This window comes from Stegostoma tigrinum, chromosome 26 (assembly GCF_030684315.1).
Source record: "Stegostoma tigrinum isolate sSteTig4 chromosome 26, sSteTig4.hap1, whole genome shotgun sequence".
NCBI lineage: Eukaryota > Metazoa > Chordata > Chondrichthyes > Orectolobiformes > Stegostomatidae > Stegostoma > Stegostoma tigrinum.
The window spans coordinates 12986916-13013753 of record NC_081379.1 but is presented as its reverse complement, the minus strand read 5'-3'; the positions used below and the strand labels follow the sequence as shown (position 1 = coordinate 13013753).

General features: G+C 39.5%; 1 protein-coding gene across 4 annotated transcripts in view; it reads right to left on the bottom strand.

Moving 5' to 3' along the window:
- Nucleotides 1-14788: 14788 nt before the first annotated feature.
- ankrd13a (ankyrin repeat domain 13A) overlaps nucleotides 14789-26838 on the bottom strand; it is a 40871-nt gene continuing 28821 nt past the window's right edge. For 3 of the 4 annotated variants that reach the window (XM_048556498.2, XM_048556499.1, XM_048556501.1), the window contains 5 exons: nucleotides 25322-25479; nucleotides 24208-24342; nucleotides 22707-22864; nucleotides 19396-19463; nucleotides 14789-16063 (listed from right to left, as the gene is read on the bottom strand). In XM_048556498.2, the coding sequence (XP_048412455.1) occupies nucleotides 15874-16063; nucleotides 19396-19463; nucleotides 22707-22864; nucleotides 24208-24342; nucleotides 25322-25479 (709 nt within the window). In that variant the 3' untranslated portion in view covers nucleotides 14789-15873. The remainder of the gene's footprint in view (nucleotides 16064-19395; nucleotides 19464-22706; nucleotides 22865-24207; nucleotides 24343-25321; nucleotides 25480-26838) is intronic. The other variant, XM_048556500.2, reaches the window with a different exon arrangement.

Genomic DNA, 26838 nt, shown 5'->3' with positions numbered 1-26838 from the left:
TAATGCCATTTCAATGTACTTCCTAAATTATACAAGATAAAATGCTGTTACTTGGTTTTGTACTTGTTATTAATGAACATTTGAAGATTATGATTTTTTAATTAATATTTTGTAAAATAACAAATGTGTTTGTACTTTTGAAAAGTGCTCCTAGTTAAGCTCACTTATTCCTGATGTATTCATTTTTAAAAATTGTAACCGTTACCAAACAATGAATAAAATGTGAGGTGAATGTTAATGGGTAATTAACTCCTACATTGGTGACATGTATGTACACGCATAGCTAACAGCCCGTTTACAAAGTATAATTTGAATACAGGGATTGCTATGGCTTTCTAAAGCATGTTTTACATGAACCTCTGGCGGGCAATGGTTGATGCACATTCAGGTTACCATATCAACAGGATGACAAATGGGCCAGTGGTTTGGGAATATGGTGGCTACTCCAATATGACACACATCTGAGACCCAGGATTACCAATAGATCTAGGCACAGGTGAGTGAAGGAACATAGAACATTACAGCACAGTACAGGCCCTTCGGCCCTCGATGTTGTGCTGACCTGTCATACCGATCTCAAGTCCATCTAACCTACACTATTCCATGTACGTCCATACGCTCGTCCAATGACGACTTAAATATACCTAAAGTTGGCGAATCTACTACCGTTGCAGGCAAAGCGTTCCATTCCCTTACTACTCTCTGAGTAAAGAAACTACCTCTGACATCTGTCCTATATCTTTCACCCCTCACTTTAAAGCTATTCCCCCTCGTGCTCGCTGTCACCATCCTAGGAAAAAGGCTCTCCCTATCCACCCTATCTAACCCTCTGATTATTTTATATGTTTCAATTAAGTCACCTCTCAACCTTCTCTCTAACAAAAACAGCCTCAAGTCCCTCAGCCTTTCCTCCTAAGACCTTCCCTCCATACCAGGCAACATCCTAGTAAATCTCCTCTGCACCCTTTCCAAAGCTTCCACATCCTTCTTATAATGCGGTGACCAGAACTGTACACAATACTCCAAGTGCGGCCGCACCAGAGTTTTGTGCAGCTTCACCATAACCTCTTGGTTCCGGAACTCGATCCCTCTATTAATAAAAGCTAAAACACTGTATGCCTTCTTAACAGCCCTGTCAACCTGGGTGGCAACTTTCAAGGATCTGTGTACATGGACACCGAAAAGGGGCAAGGGGCAGCTTGTGGGCTAGGATTCATGCAGGAGGTTTAGAGATCAAGAGTATGGGTGGATAGCAGGGGACCTGTCCATCCTGAGGTCAAGTTCCTCGATCAGAAGAGTCAAAGTACTCTAAACCTTAACACTGTCTTTCCCTCCACAGATGCTGCCAGACCTGCTGAGTTTCTCTGCAAACTTCTGATTTCTTTCTGTTTAATATCTGCAGGATCTACGGTCCTTTGTTTTATTGCAAAAGTATTGATTAGTTTACAGTTTATTTTAGGTGCTTAAAAACATTTAAAAGAAACATTTTCCTTATTACTTTCACCTAGTACAGTTGTAATCCTAAAGAAGATACATGAGCATGTTTTCTATCAACCTGTTCAGAGATAGTGTGACACACCTCCGGAGTAGGAGAGACAGTAGCAACATGAACGGCGGCAACAAGGTGTGAATGATGTCATCGCGTTAGCTGCTTACGCGTGGCGCAATCGCGTCCATTGCTTGGGGATTGCGCGCGCATCAGTCGGGAGCTAGGACCCAGTGGCGGCGCAGGATGGGTCCCTTCTTTGCCGGTGTCCTCGCCGCTTTATTTACGCTCATCGTGAGCCAAAACCAACCGTCAACTTCAAGGGACCGGCCCTTCAGTGTCCTGAGGTACCAAAACCTCGGTAAGAATAAAAAGTAGCCCCTACACCATCCGGGTATTCCCCTCCACCCCAAGCCCTACTCCCCGGGTAAGACAGAAACACTGCGGCCATAGTGGCCTCTTTCCCCCAGAGCGCATCCCGCTCAGTTTCAATGTGTCGGCAAGAAGCAGAACCTTTAAGGGACGGATTAAAGGGGAAGGAAAGCCTTCTGTAGCAGCTGGCTGTGGTTCGGGCGCAGGTAGTGCGTTTGAGTCCCATGCCTAATCCGTAGGCTCGATCTTTCATTGGTGCCTTTTGGATGAAATAATAAACCGAGGACAAAACCAGGAACTGCAGATGCTGGAAATCTGAAACAAAAGCAGAAATTGCTCGAGGAAGTCTATGTCTGGCAGCATCTGTGGGGAGAAAAGAGTTAACATTTCGAAATAATTGACGTTTCATTTTACCTGGTCACGGGCTTCTGCTTTAAAGAGAGCAATATTTAACCAATATTTACTTCAAATAAAATCCCCCAAAAGAAAGTACTGTCTGATCATTTTCACTGCGTCTGTGAGATTTAGTAGCTGCATTTATTGTTTTGCACCGTGCATATGAAAGCTGAGTTGCGCAATCGGTTTGCAGTACCTGATTAGGCCAAATGCATATGGAACTGCAACTCCACAAGATGCCCCATCAGGTGAAAGAAAATTTATTTTAAAATGATAGTTATAATTAGCCTGCTGAATTGAGTAATGTAAGTTTTACGTAGAAGCAAAATTCTGCAGATGCTGGAGATCTCCTTAGCTTTGTTTCTCTCCACAGGTGCTGCCAGACTGGCTGAGTTTTTCAAGCATTTTTAGTTTTCTTTTGCTGCTGTTCTGACCTTTTCTGCTAATTCAGAATCTTGTATAATACATACTGGCTGGGGGAGTTGGTAAGCTCAGTTGAGTAGTTATGTGGTTTGTGATGCAGAATAACGCCAACAGTGTGGGTTGAATTCCTGCACTTGCTGAGGTAACCACAAAGGACTCTGCTGCTCAACCCTTTCCTCTTGCCTGAGGTGGTGACTCTCAGGTTAAAGTACCATAAGTTGCGCCCCTCTGTTTAATGATGATGTGGAGATGTGGATGTTGGACTGGCGTGGACAAAGTCGGAAGTCATACAACACCATGTTAGAGCACAACAGGTTTATCCTTGTACAGGTCTACATCTGTATCTATATTTTATGCTCTTCCATAATTATAGCTTCAGTAGGCAGGTTGCAAAAGCTACACTGGAAATTCCTGCCTTATTGAGCAGAAAATTCAAAAAGTCCATTTTATTAAAAAGGTGATTAATTTACTACTTCTTGTTTTACATACAGCCCTTACTGTCAGTGTTCTCAGCATTCTACTACTCATCATGATTTTAATGATGATTTGTGTGTACAAACCCATCCGTCGTCGGTAAAAGATTGTTTCGTCGTGGAATGCCTGCTGAATGGATTCTTTTATTTTTAATATCTGGAAGGATAATATTTGCATTCCTATTGGCAAATCAACTACTTGTGCAGCTCAAGATTTCGGTACCATATGTATTTTGACATCTTCATTTGCTACACTGAAAACACTTGGAAACTTTTTAAAGAGCCAGCTGCTCTCTTACACAAGACGTGGTTGATTGTCAATACGTATAAAGCTAGTTACAAGTGAATATGGTACTGGTCAAGCAACCTGCAAGAAGTCCTGTGAAATTAAACGTGAAAGAATTGGGTTGTTGGAGAGGAAATATGTACATACTTACTTTTAATGTTTACAGATTAGTCATACGCACTGGGAACTGAGATGTAATGGATATTGTTGCTATAAGAGTTCAGATGTTTTATTTTTGTGATTACAAATAGGCTATGGTAACCAACTGAATTACGTTTATCTGCTTTTGTTTTACGTTATCCCAGCACTTCATTCTATAATGTCTGGCTATAAGAAGGCCAGCTAGTTGAGCTGCTCCCATTTTGCTCTTGAGGAGTCAAATGATTGATCTGAGGTGGCTACCTTTTTCCTTTTGCCACCCTGCTGTGTGTAATTGAAATAGTCTGTGCATTTAAGAAAACAGGTCTGGGATTCATTCTGTGCTGAAAGGAGGGCAATAACTGCACTCTTAACATGTGGTCAATGTGCCATCTTCAGTTATTTATGGTCTTTCCAGTTTATAGAAAAGCACTTCTGTTTATGGGCCTGTGGTGAAGTTTTGTTTGAAAATCAGTGAATTACCTGGCAGAATCATGCACCACATTGATGTATGAAATTAATCTTGCCTAAATATACACTATATAATTTACAACTGGTACTAATACTCTCATTATCATAAAGCCCTTTCATTCATTCATCCCATCTCCAAAACAAACCTGTGTAGAAATGAAGAAAAGGATTGAAACTAAACATTGTTACTGTAAAACAAATACACACTACATTCGAAGGATCCTTGTGGGATGTCACAGCAGAGTCATTGCTGTTAATTTTGTTTTGGTCTGGGATTTGAATTTCTCTTGTGTTTCAGGATAATGCAGTCACTTTTGGTTTAAAAAAAATTGCAAATATTATAGCTCCTGATGTAAATGATTGGTTAATTCTGTTATGACTGACTACTTAGATAAATAAAGAATTGGATTCAACTTCCAAAAAATTCTAAAGTCAAAAAGCTGCATCTACTGGAAATCTGCAAGGCAAGTAGAAAAAAACTAGAATACTCAGCAGTTCACCAGATCATCTATGGAGATGCAGAATCCGGTTACTGTTTCAAGTCGTCATTCAGTCTTAAGGAATGATATTCAGACCCAATAAGTCAATAACTCGCTTCTGTTTCTCCAGAGATGCTGTCCAATTTGCTGAGCATTTTAAATCAAAAATGTTTTGTTTAGGTTAATTTTTATATACACATTGAAGTCAAATTGTTGCAGTTGAATAACATCCAAATTATTTTTTTTGAAAAAATGCTAAATATTAATCTTATACCTTGGTTGACTTTCATCTACAGTTTTACATGTGATAGTTGAGTTGTCCCTGTTCCAATGTTTAAATTCTTCATCTATAATTGTAGCCACAGAAATTTTCTTCCTGATTTGCTTAACTGTTTGCACTACAGGATGAAAACCTTGTGAAGTTTTGATACTGTTCCTATTAATTTATAACAATTATGTCTGAGAAAACGTTCCGATTAGAAGTAGATTTTGCAAAGCCAGATATTGAATGGGTTTATTTTCCGTCACTACAAAATTATAGATTTTAGGCTTCTATTGAGGTGATGTGATGTTTTTGGGTTTTTAAAAAAATTGTCTTTTTATTGTTGCTTGTTTCTGTTCGTTTGATAGTATTCATATTTTCTGATGTATTTTACATATCACTGCGTTTTAATGTAATGGTTCTTTGAGACATGTTTCTCCCAGAATGTGGTTTCTTCAAAGCAGTTCAGAGAAGGTTAATTGGCCGATTCCTGGAATGAAGAAGTTGTCTAATGAGGTGAGTTGAGCCTATTCTCATTGGATACGTGAGAGGTGATCATATTAAAGCATAAAAGATTCTGAGGAGGTCTTGACAAGGTCGATGCTCAGAATGTTTCTCCTTGGCGAATTTAGAAAGAGCACAGTTTCAATACAAGGGGTCTTCTGTTTAAATTGGAGGTGAAGAGGAATTTCCTCAGTAAAGGCCAGGAAGTTAATTATATTCAGAGCTGAGTTAGGCTGATTTTTGATCCACAGGGAAATCAAGGGTTATGTTGGGGTCCACTGGCAGGAAACTGGAGTTAACACTATCAGATATCTCTCTGTTTAACTGAATGGCAGATTGGGCTTGATGGGATGAGTGGCCTACTCTGCTCCAATTTGTTATAATATTTCAATGAGCCTGCCTTTTTTCCTGTTCCAAAGTCAACTTAAAGCTTGAGAAAAACACTAATCTATTTTTAGAATAGCGTGCACTTTAAGATTTGACTGACACTCATCTGTTTGGTTTGTACTTCACCAAAACCATATCAATCTTAATGAAAAGTTTAGAAGATAAACATGAGGTTACAGACTCAACACTGTTAAACTGCACACCCATCTGAACCTGCTTTGACTTTAAAGAAATCTACTGTAATTTATTCTGTGTTAGTGCCACGAAAATTTATCATCTGATTTTGCACTGATTATTAATGTAAACGTGAACTGGAAGTTTTGTCTTTTTAAAATACTTTTTGCACACTTGACAACATATTTATTTTTTGATCAAGTTTTATCTGTCTGTCATTATTGTAACTGAAATGTTCCATATCCAATAATGGTCTTTTTGAAAGACAGGTAGTTTGTAGAATTTATTTCTGTTATTCCTTTTTCTTCAGTGAGATACTGTTGAACAATTTGCTTTCTCATGTTACTGTACTTTTTTGGAATATTGCTGCTCTAATTTAAGCAGAATGATGTGTGTTATTCTCTTGCAATGTTCTGTCTGTTAACTTTCCAACTTTGTGCGTCTCTTCTGACCAAATCTGGAGTAGAGCTTTACAAGATCCATGAAAAATCGAATCTCTGTTGCTGGTAGGGTGACTTGACTTCTTCAACTGTGGATGGCTAACCATAAGTCATTTCTAATTATCACCTGCTGTAACTGGAAGGATAGGCATACACTGAAGTGCTGTTCACTGTATTCTTTGAAGTGACTGAGTGCTGAGATTCATGGTCCAAGGTGTTGCTTTATTGTTTGACTTGTTTTTCATTCTGAACAAACAAAAATCCATCTCGTACCTTTCTTTCTAAAATTCTTGTTCCAAATTGTCTGTGCTTCAGAATCTGGAAAGACATCATGCTGAACCAATCTACAGAATAAAAAGTTGCTATGAAACTGACTGGTTTTGTACAAAGTAATGAGGATGAGTTAACTGATTGATTGAATTCAAGTTGAGAAAGTTATTGAGGAAGTGTACTGTTTGAATTAAGATGAATATTAAAGAAATCTGATTCCTTTTGGAATAAAGAAGAAATGAGAGGTACAATCTTTTGCTTATGAGGGAAAAGGGAGGAATTTATTGAAATTAGGCAGGAAGATTTGAGAAAGTGAGAAAGAAATACTTAAATGGCAAAGAGGAAGATAGCTTATGTTTAAATTAAGGATAAGTGCTTTACAATTTAAAATATATAACTTGTTTATTTTTGGCAATTATCTCCATTTCCAGAAAAAAAAATCTTCAGGTTTGTTTCAAGCAGAGATAATTATTCTTGTGCATGTTACGTGGGAACTAAGGGATTGAAAATTATTTTCCTGCCGGTTCTGTTTCACAGTAGTTGCCTCATTTTGGAACCTGTTTTCACCTATAATCCATGTGTTGGTTTGAGGAGAATTTAGTGAATCTGTTTCCTTTGCTACTTCATTATTTATGGATGACCAAGCCATAGTAACGCTTTGAAAGCTTTTCTTGGTGTGCTCACATCATTTAGTGCACAACAGGGATTAAATTTTAGCTCCCACTGCTAATCACCATCGCCATGACTGGGCTCATCCTTGCTTTAAGCAGCCTCTTATTTAACTCCTGTCACTTTCTTCAAGTTTAAAGGTGTGGCCATGGGTTCCTGTCTGGGCTCCAGGTATGCTGGCCTCTTTGTGGGGCACATACCACATTCCTTGCTCCAGTCCGACAGGAGTACCTCCCCGCCACACTTTCTCCAATGCAATGAAATTATTGGTGCTGCTTCCCTCTCCCACCTGAAACCGGAAAAGTTGACCGATTTTTATTTTCAATTTCCACTCTGCTCTCTCACCTTCACCTGGTCCATTTCTGACTTCTCCCTTCCCTTTCTTGACATCTTTGTTTCTACTCCTGGGGATAAGCTGACCACCGATATCCATTACAAGCCTACAGATTTCCATAGTTAACTTGATTATACATCCTTAGTGGAATGCACTGTCGGAGGGGGTAGCGGAGTCAGCCTCATTAGGTGCATTTAAGTGGCTATTAGATAGGCATATGGATGATAGTATAAGGTAGGGGTGGAGGTTAGATAGACCTTAGGATTAGGGTAAAAGTTCGGCACAACATCTTGTGCCGAAGAGCCTGTACTGTGCTGTACTGTACTATGTTCTATGCTGCATTTTGTAAGGACTGCACCCATTCTGCCAGTTCCTTTGTCTCCATCATATCTGTTCTGATGATTCTGCCTTTCACAGGAGGGCCTCAGAAATGTTCCATCTTTTTCCTAAATTGTGGATTCCCCACCACTGTGTCTGTGTGACCGATTCCCACTCTTGAGCCCTCACCCCTTTCCCATCTCTTCCACAAACATAATAGGATTCTGCTGTTCCTCACTTTTGACCCCACTAGCCTCCATATTCAAAGGATTGTGTGGTGCCATTTCTACCACCTCCGGCAGAATTCCACCACCAGATACAGTCCCCTCGCTTCCTTTCCCTTGTCAGCATTCTGCAGTGTTCTGTTCAAGACACCCTTATGCACCCCTCCACTGCCAACATAACCCCCCAGTACCTTCCCATACAGCTACAGAAGGTGCAACACTTGCCCATTTACCTCCTCACACCTCGCTACCTAAGGCAGCAAACACACTTTCCAGGTGAAACAACAATTTACCTGCACATTATTCAACCTAGTCTACTGTATTCAGTGCTCAGAGACTTTTAAAATGGTGGTAGGAAATCTATTCTATACACTTTAATCAAGTTATCAGTTCACAAGATCTAGTCTGAAGGCAAACAATTAAACAAAAGCCTTATCTGAAACAGCTGGTGCTTTTCAAAGGTCCAGCGACTTAAGCAAAGGATTAAAACATAATTTGTAGAATTATTTTATGCTGTTGAAAGGACAGCTATCGTGTATAGGTTGATGGTGCAATGGTCTGTATGTAACAGTTGCAGTGGTACTTACTATTTTGAATATGTGGAAATCTGGTGATTATTTGATTTTGTAAATATGCAGCAATGATTAACTTTGTAAATGGTTTTCTTTCGATGTTGGCATTATTGTAACTTTTGTGCCTTAGTGTATTTTATCAATTATTACTGAAGATATCAAATTGGGAGCATCCTCCTTGGTCCCCCTCCCTCTTCATTGACTTCTGAATTTTGGAAAAGTTAAATTAATTCTGTGATTCAATAAACTTAATGTTTACTAATCTTTGTAAAATATTTTGTGCTTTTTGTTAAGAGTCAGCTTTAATGCTGCAGGGAAGTGCCTGCAAAATATGTTTTACTCATCCAAAAATGTAGAACTTCCTCTTGAATGTATTGGAAAACAGTACTGGAGTTAAATTTGATTGGGGCTTGTTCCATTATTTGGTATCAGGTATTCATAGGTAAAATGTGCATCATTTCGCAACTAGAGCACAAGTTTTCAAAATGCTTTTTCCCTTTTGTGGTCATTACATTCTGTCCATTCATTGTTTAATCTCTCTCTCATTGGTTTTAGAACACTAATGTTTCAGTATAAAAGAACACAAATCTTTATACGTCAACGTATTTTATGTTATTACTGAAGATATCAAAATGGGAGCATCCTCCTTGGTCCTCCTCCACAGAAACATTCTATAGGGATAATACTGTTTTCCTGTCATAACAGTCTGTTTTTTGAATGTTGTAAACAATGAATCCTAGAGATTTGATATTTAGAAAAAAGATTCCTAGGAGCGTATTAGTATTCAAGGAGTGCCTAGGCCGATAGCTCAGTGAAACACTGAGGAGGCTTACATTGTCAGAAATTTGAGGAGATAATATCCATTTGTGTAGGTGGATGTAAAATTTAGAGGCACTGCCTGAATTGCAGTGACATAGTGATGGTCTTGTATACGTTTATATTTGAACATGTCTGAATATCTGCTTTTGGGATTTTGCAAGGTACAAATTGACAGCTGTATTTACTCTCAAAATGAGGTTAAACATCAACAGTAAGTAATTGACTGACTGAAGTGATTTGACACATCCTGAATCTTTGAAAGCATGATTTAAATTTAAGTTAATTCTTTATTCAACTACTACTTGCCTAGTCTGAGTTCTTCTCTTTTTTAAATATGCTGTGCAATCAGAAGACATCTAGCACTGCATACATTTTAGACAAATTTGGACTTAGTTACTTTGACAGCCTCCATTGCTGCTTTGGAGTGATTGTTTTCTGTAACACCAACTTATTTGCAAATGATTTCAGCAATTTATGTATCTTCAGCACTTGTTCAAATGCATGAAATTTCAGTTTGAGTCAGCTGAAAACATTTCTTGAATTCTGTCAGTCTTTAAATATTTCTAACTTGAATAAACTCCTCCCTCATGACAGTTGCAAATGTTACTGGACTTCCTTGTCCTTCTATATTAATATTTTGCTGTGACCAATAAGAAATTAATATTACTGTATGTAATGGGTGGGGGGAGGGGGTGGTGAAGAAAGAGAGAAAGGGCACTTTGGATGGAGGCTTCCAAAATAAATTCTGAAGAGTGGCTGCAAAGGACCATCACTATCTGAGTCATGAAGAGTGCAGCCACCTGAGAGGACCTGTCAGATGAAGAGGAAACCAAAATGAACAAATAAACAAGTTGAGCTCCTCTGTTGTCGATGAGCTGTGCATCTTCCCATACCAACATTGGCACTCGTCTCCATTACATGTGAAGCCATCCTCAATCATGCAGGATGGCACTACCACTGCAATAGTTGGGCAAGTCTGACAGTCCATTTCTCCATTCTGTTCCAACAAATTTGATTTTCAAGACCCTATCCACTTTCTATTTGAAATCATTAGTTATCTCTGTTTCTGCCATTCTCTCAGGCAGAGTTCCAGATCATCGCTATTCACAGTAAAAAAAAGTCTTCCTCATATTCCCCCTGAATCTCTCATCCAAAATCTTAAAACTACACATATACCATCAGCCAATGGGAACAGTTTTTCTTTGTCTATCATCTAAACCTGTCATTATCTTGTACACTTCTGTCAGATACCCCTCAAATGTTCTTTTTTCCAAGGAGAACAACCCCTTTATATCTAATCTAATTTACCCCACCTAAATTTTCCTATCCTTGGAAATATTTTGGTGAATTCTGAGGAACCTTCACACCTTTCGTAAAGAATGATGTCCATAACTGGACACAGTATTTAGTTATGGCCTAACCAGATTTTAGAAGTGTTTCGTTCATCTTGGTACATTTTATATACGAATGCCAAGATCGAAAATGCTTTGACGACTATCCCCACATCTGCCCCTTTGAAAGATGTGTGTATGATCTCTCAGCACCATTCGAACTGTGACGTTAAGGATGTACTGCCTTTCCCTTATCACTTCTGCTAACGTAGATCAACTGTGTTCTCTATTAAATTCCATCTGCCACTTGTTTATTCATTCTGTTATCTTACCTATTCCTTCTCAGTCAATCAGAATCATCCATTTCGGTATCGTGTGAAAATTTTTAAATCTTACCCTATATTTCAACAAACGGTGTTATACAGCCTAAACTTTTGAGAAACATTCTAGTTTACCATCAGGTCACTATGATAAAACAAGAGGGTGGATTCAATAGTGGAAGTGGACTCCATGCCCTCTAACAGTAACCACAAATGTGTACAAGTATACAAGAAGAAAGGAAAATTACTGTGGATGCTGAAAATTAGGAACAGAGAATGCTGGAGAAACGAAACTAAACAGCTTTGGCAGCATCTGTGGAGACTGAAACAGAGCTAACCTTTTGAGTCTGATGGGACATTTTCAAAACTTGTGATAAGGAGAAGGCAATCATTATTATGTAGATTAAAGTTGCTTACAAACTGGAAAGGTAGTAGCAACTGGGATGAGAAGTTCATAGAATTCTTCCAAGATCACTCAGACCAGTGTGTTTTGGACTTGACCATCCAAGCAGGTTAAATTAGGTTTTATACTGTGAGAGAATTAACTAATGACCTCAGATAAGGCATCCCTAGCTAGTGGCGACTACAATGAAATCAAATTTTACGTTAAGTTTGAGAGAAGATTGGGGCTTAGACTAATATTTAAAGTTTAAGGGCAAAGTAGGGCTGTTAAAAATAGCTGAAGTGAGATGATTTATTAATCGATGGCATAGGTCAATAGAGGTGCAGTCATAGATATCTTTGATTTATTAATGTCACGTACAGAGATACAATGAAAAATATTGTTCTGCATGCTGACCAGCCAAATTGTACCTTACACGTGCATCAGGGTAATAGAACAAAATGCAGAATATAGAGTTACAGCTGCAGAGAAGGTGCATGGGAGACGTCTGCTCTGAGTATGTATATTCCTACAATAAAGAAAAGTCTTAGAGAACTCACCACCTGTGGTTAACTAAACAAATTAAAGCATCAAATTTAGGAGAAGTATGTAACTGCGCAAAGTTGTATGGAAGAACAGATGATTGATTGATTAAATTATAAAGGGATGGCAGAGAATGACTAACACGTTAATCAGGAAGAAGAAATTAGTCGGAGAGAGGAAGCATTTCTACAGGTATTTAAAAAGGAAAAGAATCAGAGTGCAATGATCTTTAATAAAAAAACCCAATGCAAAGTACTAATTATGTACTTTAAGTATACATGATCTTCTTTGTTATCTCTGCCATTGAAGGTGCATATTGTCATGTTTTCACCCTGATTGTAAACAATATATTTCAAAAATTATTACAGAGATAGTAAGAACTGCCAATGCTGGAGAATCTGAGATAAGGTCCAAACCCAAAACATCAGTTTTCGTGCTCCTATGATGCTACTTGGCCTGCTGTGTTCATCCAGCTGTGTACACCTTGTTATTTCAAAAACTAAAATGGATTTCAAGAAAACTTGGTAAGATGAGACGTAGCCATTGGATCAACTGATTAGTTTTCAGTACTGATGCAGGTCTGTGTCCTGGACTTCAGAAAGAACGATTAGTTTGGAAGATAGGGTGAATTGATACCTACATGTAGATATTTTCGATTTGTTAGTTTTGGAGTGTTGTTGATGACTTTAATGTGAGCCAAAGTTTTAGAGATGTCTGTTGGCTGTGGATTAGCCTGCAGCTGTCTCAGTGATATGGAGACACAATAGAAAGATGCATTTTTTTTCCAACTTTGTACTTACAGAGCATCAACCCAAGTATAAAAAGTTTCCAGAGCTAAGAAACAGTTCGTTCAATGGAGTATGACAGGTTGGCATTCTGAGTACTCTCTTCGCCTGTTCTAATCAGTCTCACTCAGCCTCTTATTACCCACATACTGCTTGTATGCTGGCAGAAAATTGGAGTATTACTTTTAATTGCATTCTATTCTCATTCTCTCATTTAATATTTATTTTCTCTCCAAACATTTTGTCTTTGGCCCATTTCTTACTTGAAAAATTTACCGAGCATGTATCAAACACCTTTGTTTTGCTTCATTATATTTCCTCTTGTGTGCCATCCAAGCATTCTGACTCATTTTCCTGCCTTTCCCTCTTGTAGAAATATACACAGCCTGTACCAGAAACATCTGTCCCTCTACAATCACCCTGTTGCTTATTGCTCCTATTTCATAGAACATTACAGCACAGTACAGGCCCTTCGGCCCTCGATGTTGTGCCGACCTGTCATACCGATCTCAAGCCCATCTAATCTACGCTATTCCATGTACGTCCATATGCTTATCCAATGACGACTTAAATGTACCTAAAGTTGGCAAATCTACTACTGTTGCAGGCACAGCCTTCCATTCCCTTACTACTCCGAGTAAAGAAACTACCTCTGACATCTGTCCTATATCTTTCACCCCTCAATTTAAAGCTACGCCCCCTCGTGTTCGCCGTCACCATCCTAGGAAAAAGGCTGTCCCTATCCACCCTATCTAACCCTCTGATTATTTTATATGTTTCAATTAAGTCACCTCTCAACCTTCTTCTCTCTACTGAAAACAGCCTCAACTCCCTCAGCCTTTCCTCCTAAGACCTTCCCTCCATACCAGGCAACATCCTAGTAAATCTCCTCTGCACCCTTTCCAAAGCTTCCAAATCCTCCTTATAATGCGGTGACCAGAACTGTACACAATACTCCAAGTGTGGCCACACCAGAGTTTTGTACAGCTTCACCATAACCTCTTGGTTCCGGAACTCAATCCCTCTATTAAATAAAAGCTAAAACACTGTATGCCTTCTTAACAGCCCTGTCAACCTGGGTGGCAACTTTCAACGATCTGCGTACATGGTCACCGAGATCTCTCTGCTCATCTACACTACTAAGAATCTTACCATTAGCCCTGTACTTTGGTAGGAGTAACCGGAAGGCAAAGTGCATCACCTCACACTTGTCCGCATTAAACTCCATTTGCCACCTCTCAGCCTAGCTCTGCAGCTTATCTATGTCCCTCTGTAGCCTACAACATCCTTCGTCACTATCCACAACTCCACCAACCATAGTGTCGTCTGCAAATTTACTAAGCCATCCTTCTACGCCCTCATCCAGGCCATTTATAAAAATGACAAACAGCAGTGGACCCAACACTGACCCTTGCGGTACACCACTAGTAACTGCTGTCCAGGATGAATATTTCCCATCCACTACCACCCTCTGTCTTCTTTCAGCAAGCCAATTTCCGATCCAAACTGCTATATCTCCCACAATTCCATTCCTCCGCATTTTGTACAATAGCCTACTGTGGGGATCCTTATCGAATGCCTTGCTGAAATCTATATACACCACATCAACCGGTTGAGTCTCATCTACCTCATCTATCACTGTTTGTCACTGCGTCAGAGATTGGGAGTGTTCTACTCCCGTGGGGTACCAACAGCAAAGGTGTTGCAGTAGTTGAGGGTTTTGTCCACCACATTCACATGGAACTAGAGATGAACAATAAATAGTGTTTTAGTTGACTGCCTTTAGAATCAGTGAGTATTATGTAGATGTAGAACTTTACCTCAGCATCACAGGAGGTTGAGTTTATGATCGGGAAAACCCTTCTGAAGAAGGTTTAACAAACTAATTTCTTATTTTTCAGTTAAAGAAGCCAACAATTCCTGAAAGAAATTCACTGCAGTAAAGAAAGTTTAATTTTCTTTAAATGTAATTATTACAGAAAAGTGAAAACTATAGTACCATGTTATTTCAAAGTATAAGTTAAAGTTCTCACTTAATTTACAAATCTGAAATGATTAGGACAGGTTTGTTACCTGCTTCTCCTCCTCTGCCCCTCCCCCTCCCCCAATGGAGTAAAAAGAATTTCACATTATACTACTGTCAGACCTATATACGAAAATAGGAGTATGGGCATTCATTTGTGCAACCTGGCAAGATCAAATGCTACATTCATCATTTACAGTCTGCAAACAAAGCTCAATGATAACTCAACACCATTATCTGGCATTTTCAGTCAGTTTCAATATTTGATGGTACAGATCAAGTCTTAGTCTTAGCTTACCTTAGCTGGAGCTTAGGTGTGGAACAATGCTATCCAGCACTCACTCCTGGAAATTGGAGCATTGCAAGAATTACCTAAACATAGGATGAGATATAGAGCCAGGGCTTTGCCTACCCTCCTGATCACATGGTTTGCAATCACTATTTTGAGGCAACTAGGGATGGGTAATAAATGTAGCTTTGCTTGTATCATTGGCATTGGTAACGGTAACATTAGAAGTATTTGCACAGATTGAAAATATCAATAAATTTATTTTGTTAAGTTTTAATGTTTGCTTGTCTGTTGTTTTGAGAAGTTTATTTTGATGTAGGAACAAGGTGATTTGTTTGCAATCATTGTATCCTATACAGCACTGGAAGGTATGCTCCACAAAGACCATCACATCAGGAGGCTCACTATAATGCAGTTCTGCTTTGGAACCAAGTCATTAAATGGTACTTTGGCTTCTAAGACAAACTTTGTCTGTAAGGTTTGCATGAGAGGCTAATTCCCAGTGAACTAACAATGTTATCTGCACCCAGGATCTGTGATGAAAGAACTATTGATACATGCTGCCAGCCAGGTGCTGAACATTCAGTCAGATGATAAAAAATATGGAGGAAATATATACTTTAAGAAAAGTCAGATTAATTTCATGGTTGTAACAGATTGTTAAAGTGCTGTGAACCCGTTTCAGTTGGCCCATGACCAGCCTTCATTTTTCCTGGAGGGAAAGCTCCAATATTTGCTTCAGCATAGCCTCCTCTTCTCTCTGTCTTTCCTCCTGTTCCTCAAGTTCTTTGGCAGAAAGCTCCATTGCAATTTTTAGTTGAGTGTTGAAACTAGAGTATTCATTTGTGCTGCGAGAGCCATGGGAACCTGTTGTATTGCCTTCACTGATTGCCCTAGAAAAGTCAAATCCACAGAAAAAGGTGATAGGACGACTTTAGGACACTTTCACAAAATAATTAAATTAAACAAGCATCGCTTTTTTTGGTTCATGTACTAACCACCTTGCAATGCCCCTGCATTAGAAAAGGACAGCGTCTGTTATCGACAAAAGGTGGTACTGTTGCTGTCTGCGCATACCAAGTTATAATATTAAAAAGACCTAAACACTAACTGATAGGTACTGTCAGAGTGTGGAGCTGGAAGAACATAGTAGGTCAGGCAGCATCAGAGGAGCAGGAAAATTGACTTTCCTGCTCCTCTGATGCTGCCTGACCTGCTGTGTTCCTCCAGCTCCACACTGTCTCTGACTGCAGCATCTGCAGGTCTTGCTAACTCTCAGATACTGTTTTCTATTACCTCCTAAACTAAAGACCCAACCACCACAGACCAGGCTGGTTTTTTTTCCCAGGTCATTTAGAAATCTTCTCACCATAGCTTCCCAACTCTGACCCCTGACCACATCGCTTGCTTCCCAAAATCCATAAAGAACTGTCCTGGTAGACATCTCTTCAGTCTGTTCCTGCTCCACTGAAATTGTTTGCAACTTTAACTATTTTTCTACCCACCCACAGCTGGTATTCTTCTACGAATGTATTTGCCTCCCATTCACAATGGACATTTGATCTCTCTTCACCTAATAGTGCCCACCAGGATGGTGAGTGCTGTCCACTTCTTCTTGGAAAAGAGACCCCAAACAATGCTAATCAACGACCACCCTCTCCCATCTGGTAGTGCCTGTACTCTAATTAAGCAATTTATCATTTATTTGGAGGACATACAAGTCAAGCGATGCAGTTAGGGTAACCACATGGGCCTTAAGTTATGCTGGTCTTTTGGCCGGGTATGAGAAATAGTCATCTCACCCACAGCTGAAAAATAAATCAATGTTCCTTCTAATTTCCGTCTTTCACCTGATCCATCTGACATTTTACTTCTTTTCCTTGACGACTTTGTTCTCAATCTGAGGCTAGGCATTTCCATTCCAATAAGAATTTTTTGTCTGTGTCAAATCTACCTTGATGATGCTAGCTTCCAAAAAGACTCTTCTAACATTCTTTCCTCAACTGAAGAGGCCGCTCTCCCCACTCCACTGTGGATAACAGGGAAATCAACTATGTCTCATCCATTCCTCACTACCTTCACCTCCTTCCTCTCCATCCCAGAACACCAGGATATGGTTTTCCAGGACCTCACTTGCCATCCAACCAACCTCCACATTCAAATGATCATCCGTGGCTATGTCTGTCACCTACTTTATGGGTGTCATCCATAAACATCCCCTTGCCCCTCCCCATCAGCATTCTGAAGGACTATTATCTCTGGGATACTGTGGTGCTCTACTTGTATCATGCCCCAAAACCATGGAAGTGTAACAGCTGCCCTTTTACCTTCTATCCACTCAATGACCAAGTTCCGACATTCTCCTTTCCAGCAATTTATTTCTACTTCTTTTAATACAGTCTTCCGTATTGGCTGCTCAGTGTGGTCTGGACCACATTAGAGCGATCAAGTATGACCCTGACGTGGTCACTTGTCAGTTCAATTCACCGTCTTGCCCTTGTGCTCGTATTTCTCTCCTTGATCTGCTGGGTCCCAGTGAAACCCAATGCAAGCTGGAGGAACAGCATCCCATCTTCCAAATAGGCATGTTACACAGCCTTCTGAATTCATCGAATTCAACAACTTCAGAACATAAACTCTGGTACTTGAGGGAAAGGAGTGGAGGAATGAAGGACAATCTGTATATTGATCTCCACAGATGCTACCAGACCTACTGAGTTTCTCCACCAACTTCTATTTTTGCTTCTGTATATTGCTGTAGTGTTTTAACGTTCAGCTCCGTCTGAAAGCTATCTTAATAAAGCAAAGTACAGCAGATACTGGAAATCTGAAGTAAAAGCAGAAAATGCTGGAGAACCTCAGCAAGTCAAGCAGCATCTGTGGGGAGTTAGTGTTTCAAATCCATTATGTCCTTTCTTCAGAAATTTGTTGCTGTTGGACTTGCTGAGTTTTTCCAGCACTTTGATTTTAGTAGTAACCTTTTTCTTGCTTTTAAGACCTATTTTAGACTAATGCTTTTGTTCTATTGACCTTTGCCTTTTTGTGCCATGACAGGTTTGATTTTTTTCATCCTTTTTTCCACCTACCTTGACTTTCTCCACAATCCAAAGATAAACTATTTCCACTGGTTGAAGATTCTCGAACCAGAGGGCATAGTCTAAGAATTAGGGGCCAGGCCAATTCAGGGAAGATGTCAGAAAGCACTTCTATATGCATAGAGTAGTGGAGGCTTGGAACTTTCTTTCTCAAAACAGTAATCAATTAAAATTCAATGGTTAAACTTAAATTTGAGACAATTTTTTATTAAGCAAGGGTATTAAGGGATATGGGCCCACGATCAGCATATGGAGTTAGGCCACATATCAGCCACGATCTTTTTAAATGGTAGAGCAGGTTCGAGAGGCTGTACGGCCTACCCGTTTCTATGTTCTGTGTTAGGCACTGAAAAGTTTAACAAGATCCTCAAATGTCTTCAAAGTGTAACTTTCTCACATAATTACTTAGCCTTTACTCACTTGCCTGCACACAAATATTTCCGTTTTGTGACCTTCAACCCCCATTTGTTGAAACATCTCTTTCCATATAAATGAAGTAAATTAATACAAAGGGAATTATGAAGAACATCACTCAAAGTTTACCAAACCTCCCAACTATTACATTGATTTTCTGTGCCGATCACCCAAATCAAGCTGCTACAGTTACAGACAGATCCACTTAACTATTTTCAGGTTTGGGATGGAAAATATGAGAAGGAAATGCGGAAGACAATTTCCGTTTCATTGTCAAAATAAATAATTCCCTACCTGGTTAACATAGCACTATGACATAGTGAAATCACCAAGATGTGCTGAATGAGCATTACAAGAGAAAATCTGAGACTGTAGATAATCAGAATGAGACCTTCAAATAGCGCCAAGGAAATCCTGTAAATCTGATTCCTTCCTTCCTTTAGGATAGGAAGAGAAAACACAGCTGTCTGTGATTAAAATAGTTAGTTCAATAAATTAGAATCGGTTTTCTGGGACATTGATATACTTGGTCCAGGCCTTGTAGCAGATTTCACTCTCCCATCTCCGTCAATTTTTGATTTTTCTTCAGGTACATCTCCACAGGGAGGAAAGAACCTTTCTGCTCTCTACAGATTTCAGTACCTACCAAGAGAGAGTGGAGAAGAGGGAAAATACATTTTCCTAAAAACAAAAATTCCAAAGGAACATTCCTTTACCTTTCATCATCTTGGTTCAAGTTCTGCTCCAACTGTAAATTCTCACTGGATGGCATCTCCCACATATCCTAAAACACACAGCATTAAGTGCCAATTTGAACGGCTTCCAACTACACAAAATTATTCACATTAATCGAGAGAAATTTGTCAGGATTTTAAGTACTGGAGAATAGAAGAAAACTTCTCTATGATACAATTAGATGCTGGGGATGCATCTTCCAGTTAAGGTAAAATGAAGGAACTGTGTCCCATTCTGAAGCCTGCCCCTGTACAAACCTAGGTGGATTGATTAAGAAGTTTAAGAGAGCCCACTGCTTTAGTAGTAAAAAGTTGGAAGACATTTACCTTTTGAAGACAAAGGCAGTAGCCTCTGTAGTTACAGTGGGTTAAGTGCAGGTTGTTCATTCTTTAAAATATCCATAAAAACACTCAAACAACCTTGATCTTCCACGGTGTGGGAGGAGGACAGCAACTATAGGCAGCAAATCTGCGATTCAGAACTGTGGTAGGAGTTGGTGTAAGATTGTACTCATGAGGAGTTAGGTAAACCTTCCAGCCTCGTTCTAACTTGCATCGAGTGGAAAAAATCTTGGTGATAGACAGTTGTGAAGATAGTTATTCAGTAGTAGATAAACTGAGTAGAAGTGAGTTTTCAGTGATACTAAGAAAAATGGGAACGCTCTACTTGTGATTCAAAGTAGAAGTTGCCTACAAAAAAGTGTTTAGCCAGTAATTCTTAAAAACTTTACATTAACAGCAAGGTTAAAAGGCATAACATCAGTGTCATCCTTCCAAACGTTAACTGAAAAGCTTTTTATCTTGTAAAAGTTTAGGTTTCTACAAAGATCATAATGCACATCTTTGGGACAATTTTGTATTGAAGGGTTAGCTTAGGACAGGAACCTATGCACAGGACACAAATCAATACAGTATTTCAGATGATGTGTTAAACTGATCCTTATTAATTTCTTCACGTGGATTCCAATGATGTCCTGACAGTACTAAGTTGAAGAGTGGGATGGTATTGCATGCACGGGCCAGCATTTTTCAATACCACAACAGTTTCTCTTAATTCAATCATTTGCCATTCACTGGACTTGGTTTTGGGTAACTTGGCTGTTGCATTTCTCCAAATGTGAATGCATTTTGAAGACAGCACAGGAATTTTAAAGCTGTTCAGAAATCTTAAAGGAACTGAAAGGCAGCAAATGAAGTGGCAGACTTGGAATTTTCAAAAGTGATGCAAAGCCTTTTAGAATAAGGGGTTTTAAACTGCTGAGTAATGTTCTATGTTCACCTGCAGTGTAAGCCAAACTAGTCTGAGCCACCATTTATAAAGTGCAGTGGAAGTCTGAAATACCATGGGTTTTCAAGTCCACGCAGTAAAGTTATATTATACCCGAACCGTGTAATTGCTCAAGTTCCCAGACATTGGAAATAACATTAGATAAGTTTTATCTGCTGTCAGGGGGCTGCATATTATTGCTATAGAATCCATCGGACTTGTTTATCACTTGTGTTAGTTTGCAAACCAGCTGTCGGGCAAACTGAGCTAAGTGATGAACTGGTTGAGGTTACCATGAAGAACACTCCTTCTCAACTTCTTCCCTTCCTTGAGGCATGGTTAAACCACTAGCAGTTGATCTCTCTAATGAGAGAGCAGCCCTATGGTCTGGTAAAACCAAGATTACTTTACATTTTTTTTAATGTCACTTGAATTAAAACATTTACTTCTGAGTGCACCTTTTTAGAATGTACCTCTCAGTTTATTGTGCCGGAAAACGATTTTACTGTCCATAAGATGTGATTCACAGAGTCATACTCATTGTCACTGTGCAATGTATTGCAAGTAGCTTAATTAGCATTATAACTCGAATAGAGCCAGGCAAAACTGTAGCTGAAGGGGTGCATACAGTATGCTAAGAGCAGCACGATGATTTTGAAACCGCCACTGCCCCATTCTCACTGAATTGACTGGAGTTAAAATTATTCATCCTATTTATCTTAGATGAAATGCTTAAAATGCTAAAATTGATGCAGACTGACTCAGTTGGTTCTCTTTTTTGGGAGCCACGAGAAACACCCCCTCCCCCCCCACCTCCCCCGTGCAATAAGTGGTCCTTACTGATCCACTTAATCAGTGGAAATTCACTGGAATGATAAAGCACTGCTCTGGGTCAGGTTTGATGCTTCAAGTTTACTCATTTCAAGCTTCATTCAGACTCATTTTCCTGCTTCTAAATATAAAAATAAAAATCCAGGTCGTCACTTCTGATTGTTCTCCATGATAGTTAAGGTAAAAATCACTGCTTGGTCCACTAGTCAAAGTCAAACCTCTGCACGGATCACAGAGTTCCAAGACCGACAGCTTTAAAACACAGAGAGCTGATACTTGGGTGCTTGCTATTACTGATGCATGGAATCTACTCCCACTTACAGTGACACTAACTAAATGTAGAAAAATCTAAATACCAACCAAGTTAGACTGACGAACAGCACATAACATTTGTGCAACACAAGTGCCAGGCAATGACCATCCCTAACAACACAGAATCTGATCATCACCCCTTCACATTCAACAGCATTACCACACTGAATCCCCTCTATGAACATCGTATGTGTTACTATTGACTAGAAACCAAACTGGACAAACCATATAAATACTATTATACTACCTGCATACAACAGCAGGTCAGAGAATCCTGGAGCAAATGACTCCTCTCCTCACCCCACAAGCCAGGAGAATGACAGAATACACCTCACTTGATTAAAGACTGCAGCTCCAAGAACGCTCAACAGTCTTGACAGGCATCACATCCTCAATCACCATCAATGCACAGTGGCAGCAGCGTGTTTCATCTACAAGTTACTGCAGAAATTCACCTTCGACAACACCTTTGAAACTTAAAACTACTGCCATCTAAAAAGGACAGGACAGCAGACTCGTGGGAATATCACCACCTTTAATTTTCACTCCACACCATTCACCATCCTCACTTGGAGGCATATTTGCCATTATGCCACTGGGGCTAAGTCACAAGCCTGGAACTTGATCCCTAAAAGCATTATGGGTGTACCTGCACTCAAATCAACTGCAGTGGTTTGAGACATCAGCCTTTCACTTTCTCAGAAGGTAACAAGGGATAAGCAATAACTGTTGGCCCAGCCAATGAACTCCACATCCCAGCATTTAAGTATGAAAAGTGCTAAGGAGAAAATAAGGGGGTGGACTGGAATGAATTGAAGGAGAAAAGAAAGGCAGTATCTCATTACACGTTAAGGCATAATTTCATTTTAAACGGAGCACTCACTTCACCAGAGTGAGAATCCAGCAAACTCTGCTGAATTGCAAACTGGATCAACTGATCATTCTCATCCTCAACGTAAAGCCCCATATTCTTGCCCATTCCACGGATGTGGTAATTTTCTGGTATGGTGAAAACAGATGGATCCACTTTAAAATTAGAACCTGACAGAAAGAGTAAAAACAAGTACATATTAACTCCATTAGCTCACAGTTGCACCGTAGTTAGCACTGCTGCCTCAAAGCACCCGGGACCCAGGTTCAATTCCAACCTCGAGTGACTGTCTGTGGAGTTTGCACATTCTCTGTATCTGCGTGGGTTTCCACCTGCAGTCCAAAGACATGCAGGTTAGGTGGATTGGCCATGCTAAATTGTATGTAGTGTCCAGGATTAAGGTGGGATACTTTTTGGAGGATCAGTGTGGACGCGACAGGTCAAATGGCCTGTTACCACTCCGTAGAGATTCTATGATAATAAGCTGCAAATGGCATGTTAATTATTTGAGGTAAACACTGCATAGGAACATTTAGAATTAAATATACTAGTAAAAACAGTGCTTCTTCAATAAGTTAAAAATCTCACTAATACAGATAGGATTGACCACATTGTTCAAGAACAGTGACAAGTGCTGCATAAATTTAAAGTCACTTTTATGAAACAGGAAATTATTGGCCCATTTACTGGTAATTAACTGCTCCAGACAAGATACATTTCCTGGATAGCGATAATGGGAACTGCAGATGCTGGAGAATCCAAGATAACAAAGTGTCGAGCTGGATGAACACAGCAGGCCAAGCAGCATCTCAGGAGCCCAAATGCTGCTTGGCCTGCTGTGTTCATCCAGCTTCACACTTCGTTATCATACATTTCCTGGAGCTTTAAAAAAAGACTTGCTGAGTAGTATTGTTAAATTAGTTATATTGTACAAAGTTGACTTTTCCCCTACTTAATATCACTAATCTCAATTAATTTTAATTGGATTTGGTTCACTGCACCTGGTATAGAGCCAACTGACCACCTACAGATAGGACGTTGCAACTGATGTCTGAGAACATACGACCACATTGGTGCAGTAGTGGGTGGTCTTATCTGGCTACAACACATTTGGGAATTAAACACAGTCAGTGTCTGCTAAATGGAACCGGTTTGACTCTACATTTATGCACTAGGAATGACAGACTGGAGTGCTATAATTAACAGTGAACAGCTTTCACAAAGTAATTATCCCTGGAAACAGTTAATTCAGTTTGAATGCAATTTTTTGGAAGAAATATAGAATTATCGAGTCTTAATAGCCTTTCTTTCTTCCCAATTTACATTTTTGTTCTAACATCGCAGCAGACTGACCAGTCAGTACAAATGCTTTTCATGACATCAAAACGCACAATGCTTGTGATCATCGTTAGTGGAAAGAAATATTTTAGTAAACAAACAAAAAAAAGAAAAAAAGTCCCAACTGGGAATTTAAACAGTTACGTAGCATGGTGATATTATACAATCTGCAAACCTCCTTTAGATGTTGACATGACCAAGTTGTTCTGTGGTCCTTTCTGTGCTTGTGGAGTCAGTGCCTTATCGGTGCTGCATACATTCACGTTTCCAAAAGTAATTCGTGCATTCAGTACGTAGAAGAGTGGAATTTCTGGGACAGAAGATAAGATAATTTTGGAGAAACAATTTAAACAACAAAACTGCTGTGCCTATAGTCCTGAACAGTCATATAGGACTCAGAACATGAACTCTGGTTTCTCTTCCCCATGGATGCTGCCAAACCTGCCAAGTTTCTTCACCATTCTTGGTTTCAAATTATCTTCCCAATGGATAACTAAAATGTTCAGAACTGTTCAATTTCCCTTTACAAAGTGCACAGTTACTGATATTAACTCAAACTTTGCTAGCCGTGCAAACTATTCTGGAAGCATAGTCATTGATGGGAAAAATGGGTTTAAACACAACTGATATCTTAACTGAAGTGTGATCACGGTTATAATATCGGAAATGTAGCAGCCGGCTTGCATATAAGGACCCACAAATAACAGAAGTAAACAAGGCTTTTTTTTATTAATTGTGTAATAAAAGTTTTTAGCAGGGCATTGAAATAACTCCCCATTCATCAATGAACAATTTATTTGGATCCTATACATATAGCTGTCAGGGATGATGGTATTACAATTAAAATCTTATCCAAAAGATGAAATCTCTGGCAGTGGAGCACTCCCTTAATATTGCACTAAAGCGTCAATTGAGATTATGCACAGAGGTCGCCAAGTGAAGCTTGACAGCGTTACCTCCTGACTCACAAGGTGAGCATGCTACCATGAGATAAGGCCAAAGGCCAGTTTACTTGCCTAGTTTCTATTTTTCCAATATTTTCTCCTCCTTCACCAAAGGCCCTTGATGAGGTCGAGCTCTACATTTGCCAGGGCTTCCATTACCTCAAACAATAATTTATAAGCAATGACTTATACTGACTGTATATGATCAGACCTATGATCAGACCTAACTTGAAGAATTTTTTTTACTGCAAAAGGCAATATTGCTACTCACCAGATCTGAACACAACATTCAAGTAGAAATTACTGGATAGCAAAGACAAAAAAAAGCAGTAATTTGAATGTTACCTATTTTGACAGGAAATCCTGGTGGCAGCTGTAATGTGATGAAGTCTCTGAGTTTTGCAAAGTGTATGCTGCTCCTTGCCATCAGATCAATGATTGGAATGACCTGCTCCACAAAGGACAGTGGGTATTCCTCACACAGCCACAGTGTTGCTTTAAATCTGCTTAGATCAATGAGATGTAAAATAGACTGATTAGGACAAAAAGCCCCAAATTTCATCCAAATTAACACTGGAAGATGTGTCGGAAGATTTTTCTGTGGTCAGGTGGCCAGCAGCAGAAATGGTTAAGAGCTATAATCAAGCATGCTGGGAATCTTGGTCAGAGTAGTTTAAACACTGACCTTGGATAAAATTGCAGTCAGGACATCTTGTGACCTATTCTGTAAGCTGTAACTGAAATAACTCCAGTGGATGGTGTGCTGTCACCAAGTCACCCTTTATTTAGGCATGGAGAGTACTTGACACTGATCCATGTGTTTTAGAACGAACAGGATGTTTGACACTGCTGGTCTTATTTATCAGCCAGGGCTCCCTGATTAGACCAGACTAATGGCCCCAATCAGGGAACTTAATCTATGGAGGTCCACCTGGCAGACCTCATTATAATCACTCATGCAGTTTCCTGTGTTCACTAAACAAGGCAAGTGTCACGGCACTCAGCTAGACAGATTGGCACTGTACTACCTTATATAGCGCACCGAATGTGGCCGTTTAACACCAGATAAACTCCATTGGTTGGGATCAAACAATGTGATCTGGGTTTGGTCAATTCATTGGCTGAGTGCCATGGAAGTTTCTGGAAAGGAGCAGATTTTTCAGATAAAAATCAGCACAGCAAAACATTTCTCCGGAGTAGCCTTTGAGACCAACATTTGAGAAGTACATGCCCTGAAGTTATCTTCAGAGAAGACAAGTAACCACTAGGCAAGATCTACATTGATAGCCAAGTTAGCCACTTCACACAAATTAGGATAGTGTTTGACTGAGCCAAACTTACAGTAGGGTTATATGTGAATTAAGTTCAAATAAGATAGTGGTTAAATGAAGTGAGTTCAAGTTGAAGTTAAGGTAGATAAAATAAGAAGTGAACGTCACAATGAACACATGTTTTATACTAATTATTAGTACCTAAAGAGTTAAAAAAGTACAGCAACATAATTCTTTGACGTTTGCGTCACATATAGACAAGATGGCTAAAAAGGCATTGGGCACACTTGCCATCAGTGCTCAATCTTTTGAGGAGAAGTTGGGATGTTATGTTGAGGTGGTACAGGACATTGGTGAGGCCTCTTCTGGAATACCAGTTCTGGTCAGCCACTTATAGGAATGATAACATCAGGCTAGAGAGGGTTCAGAAGAGATTTACCAGGATGTTGCTGGGTATGGACGGTTTCAGTTATAAGGAGAGGCCAGTTAGGTTGGGACATTCTTCACTAGGGCGTAGGAGGGTGAGAGGTAACCTGATAGAAATTTCTAAAATATCAAGGGGTATAGATAGAGTTAATAGTAGTTGTCTTT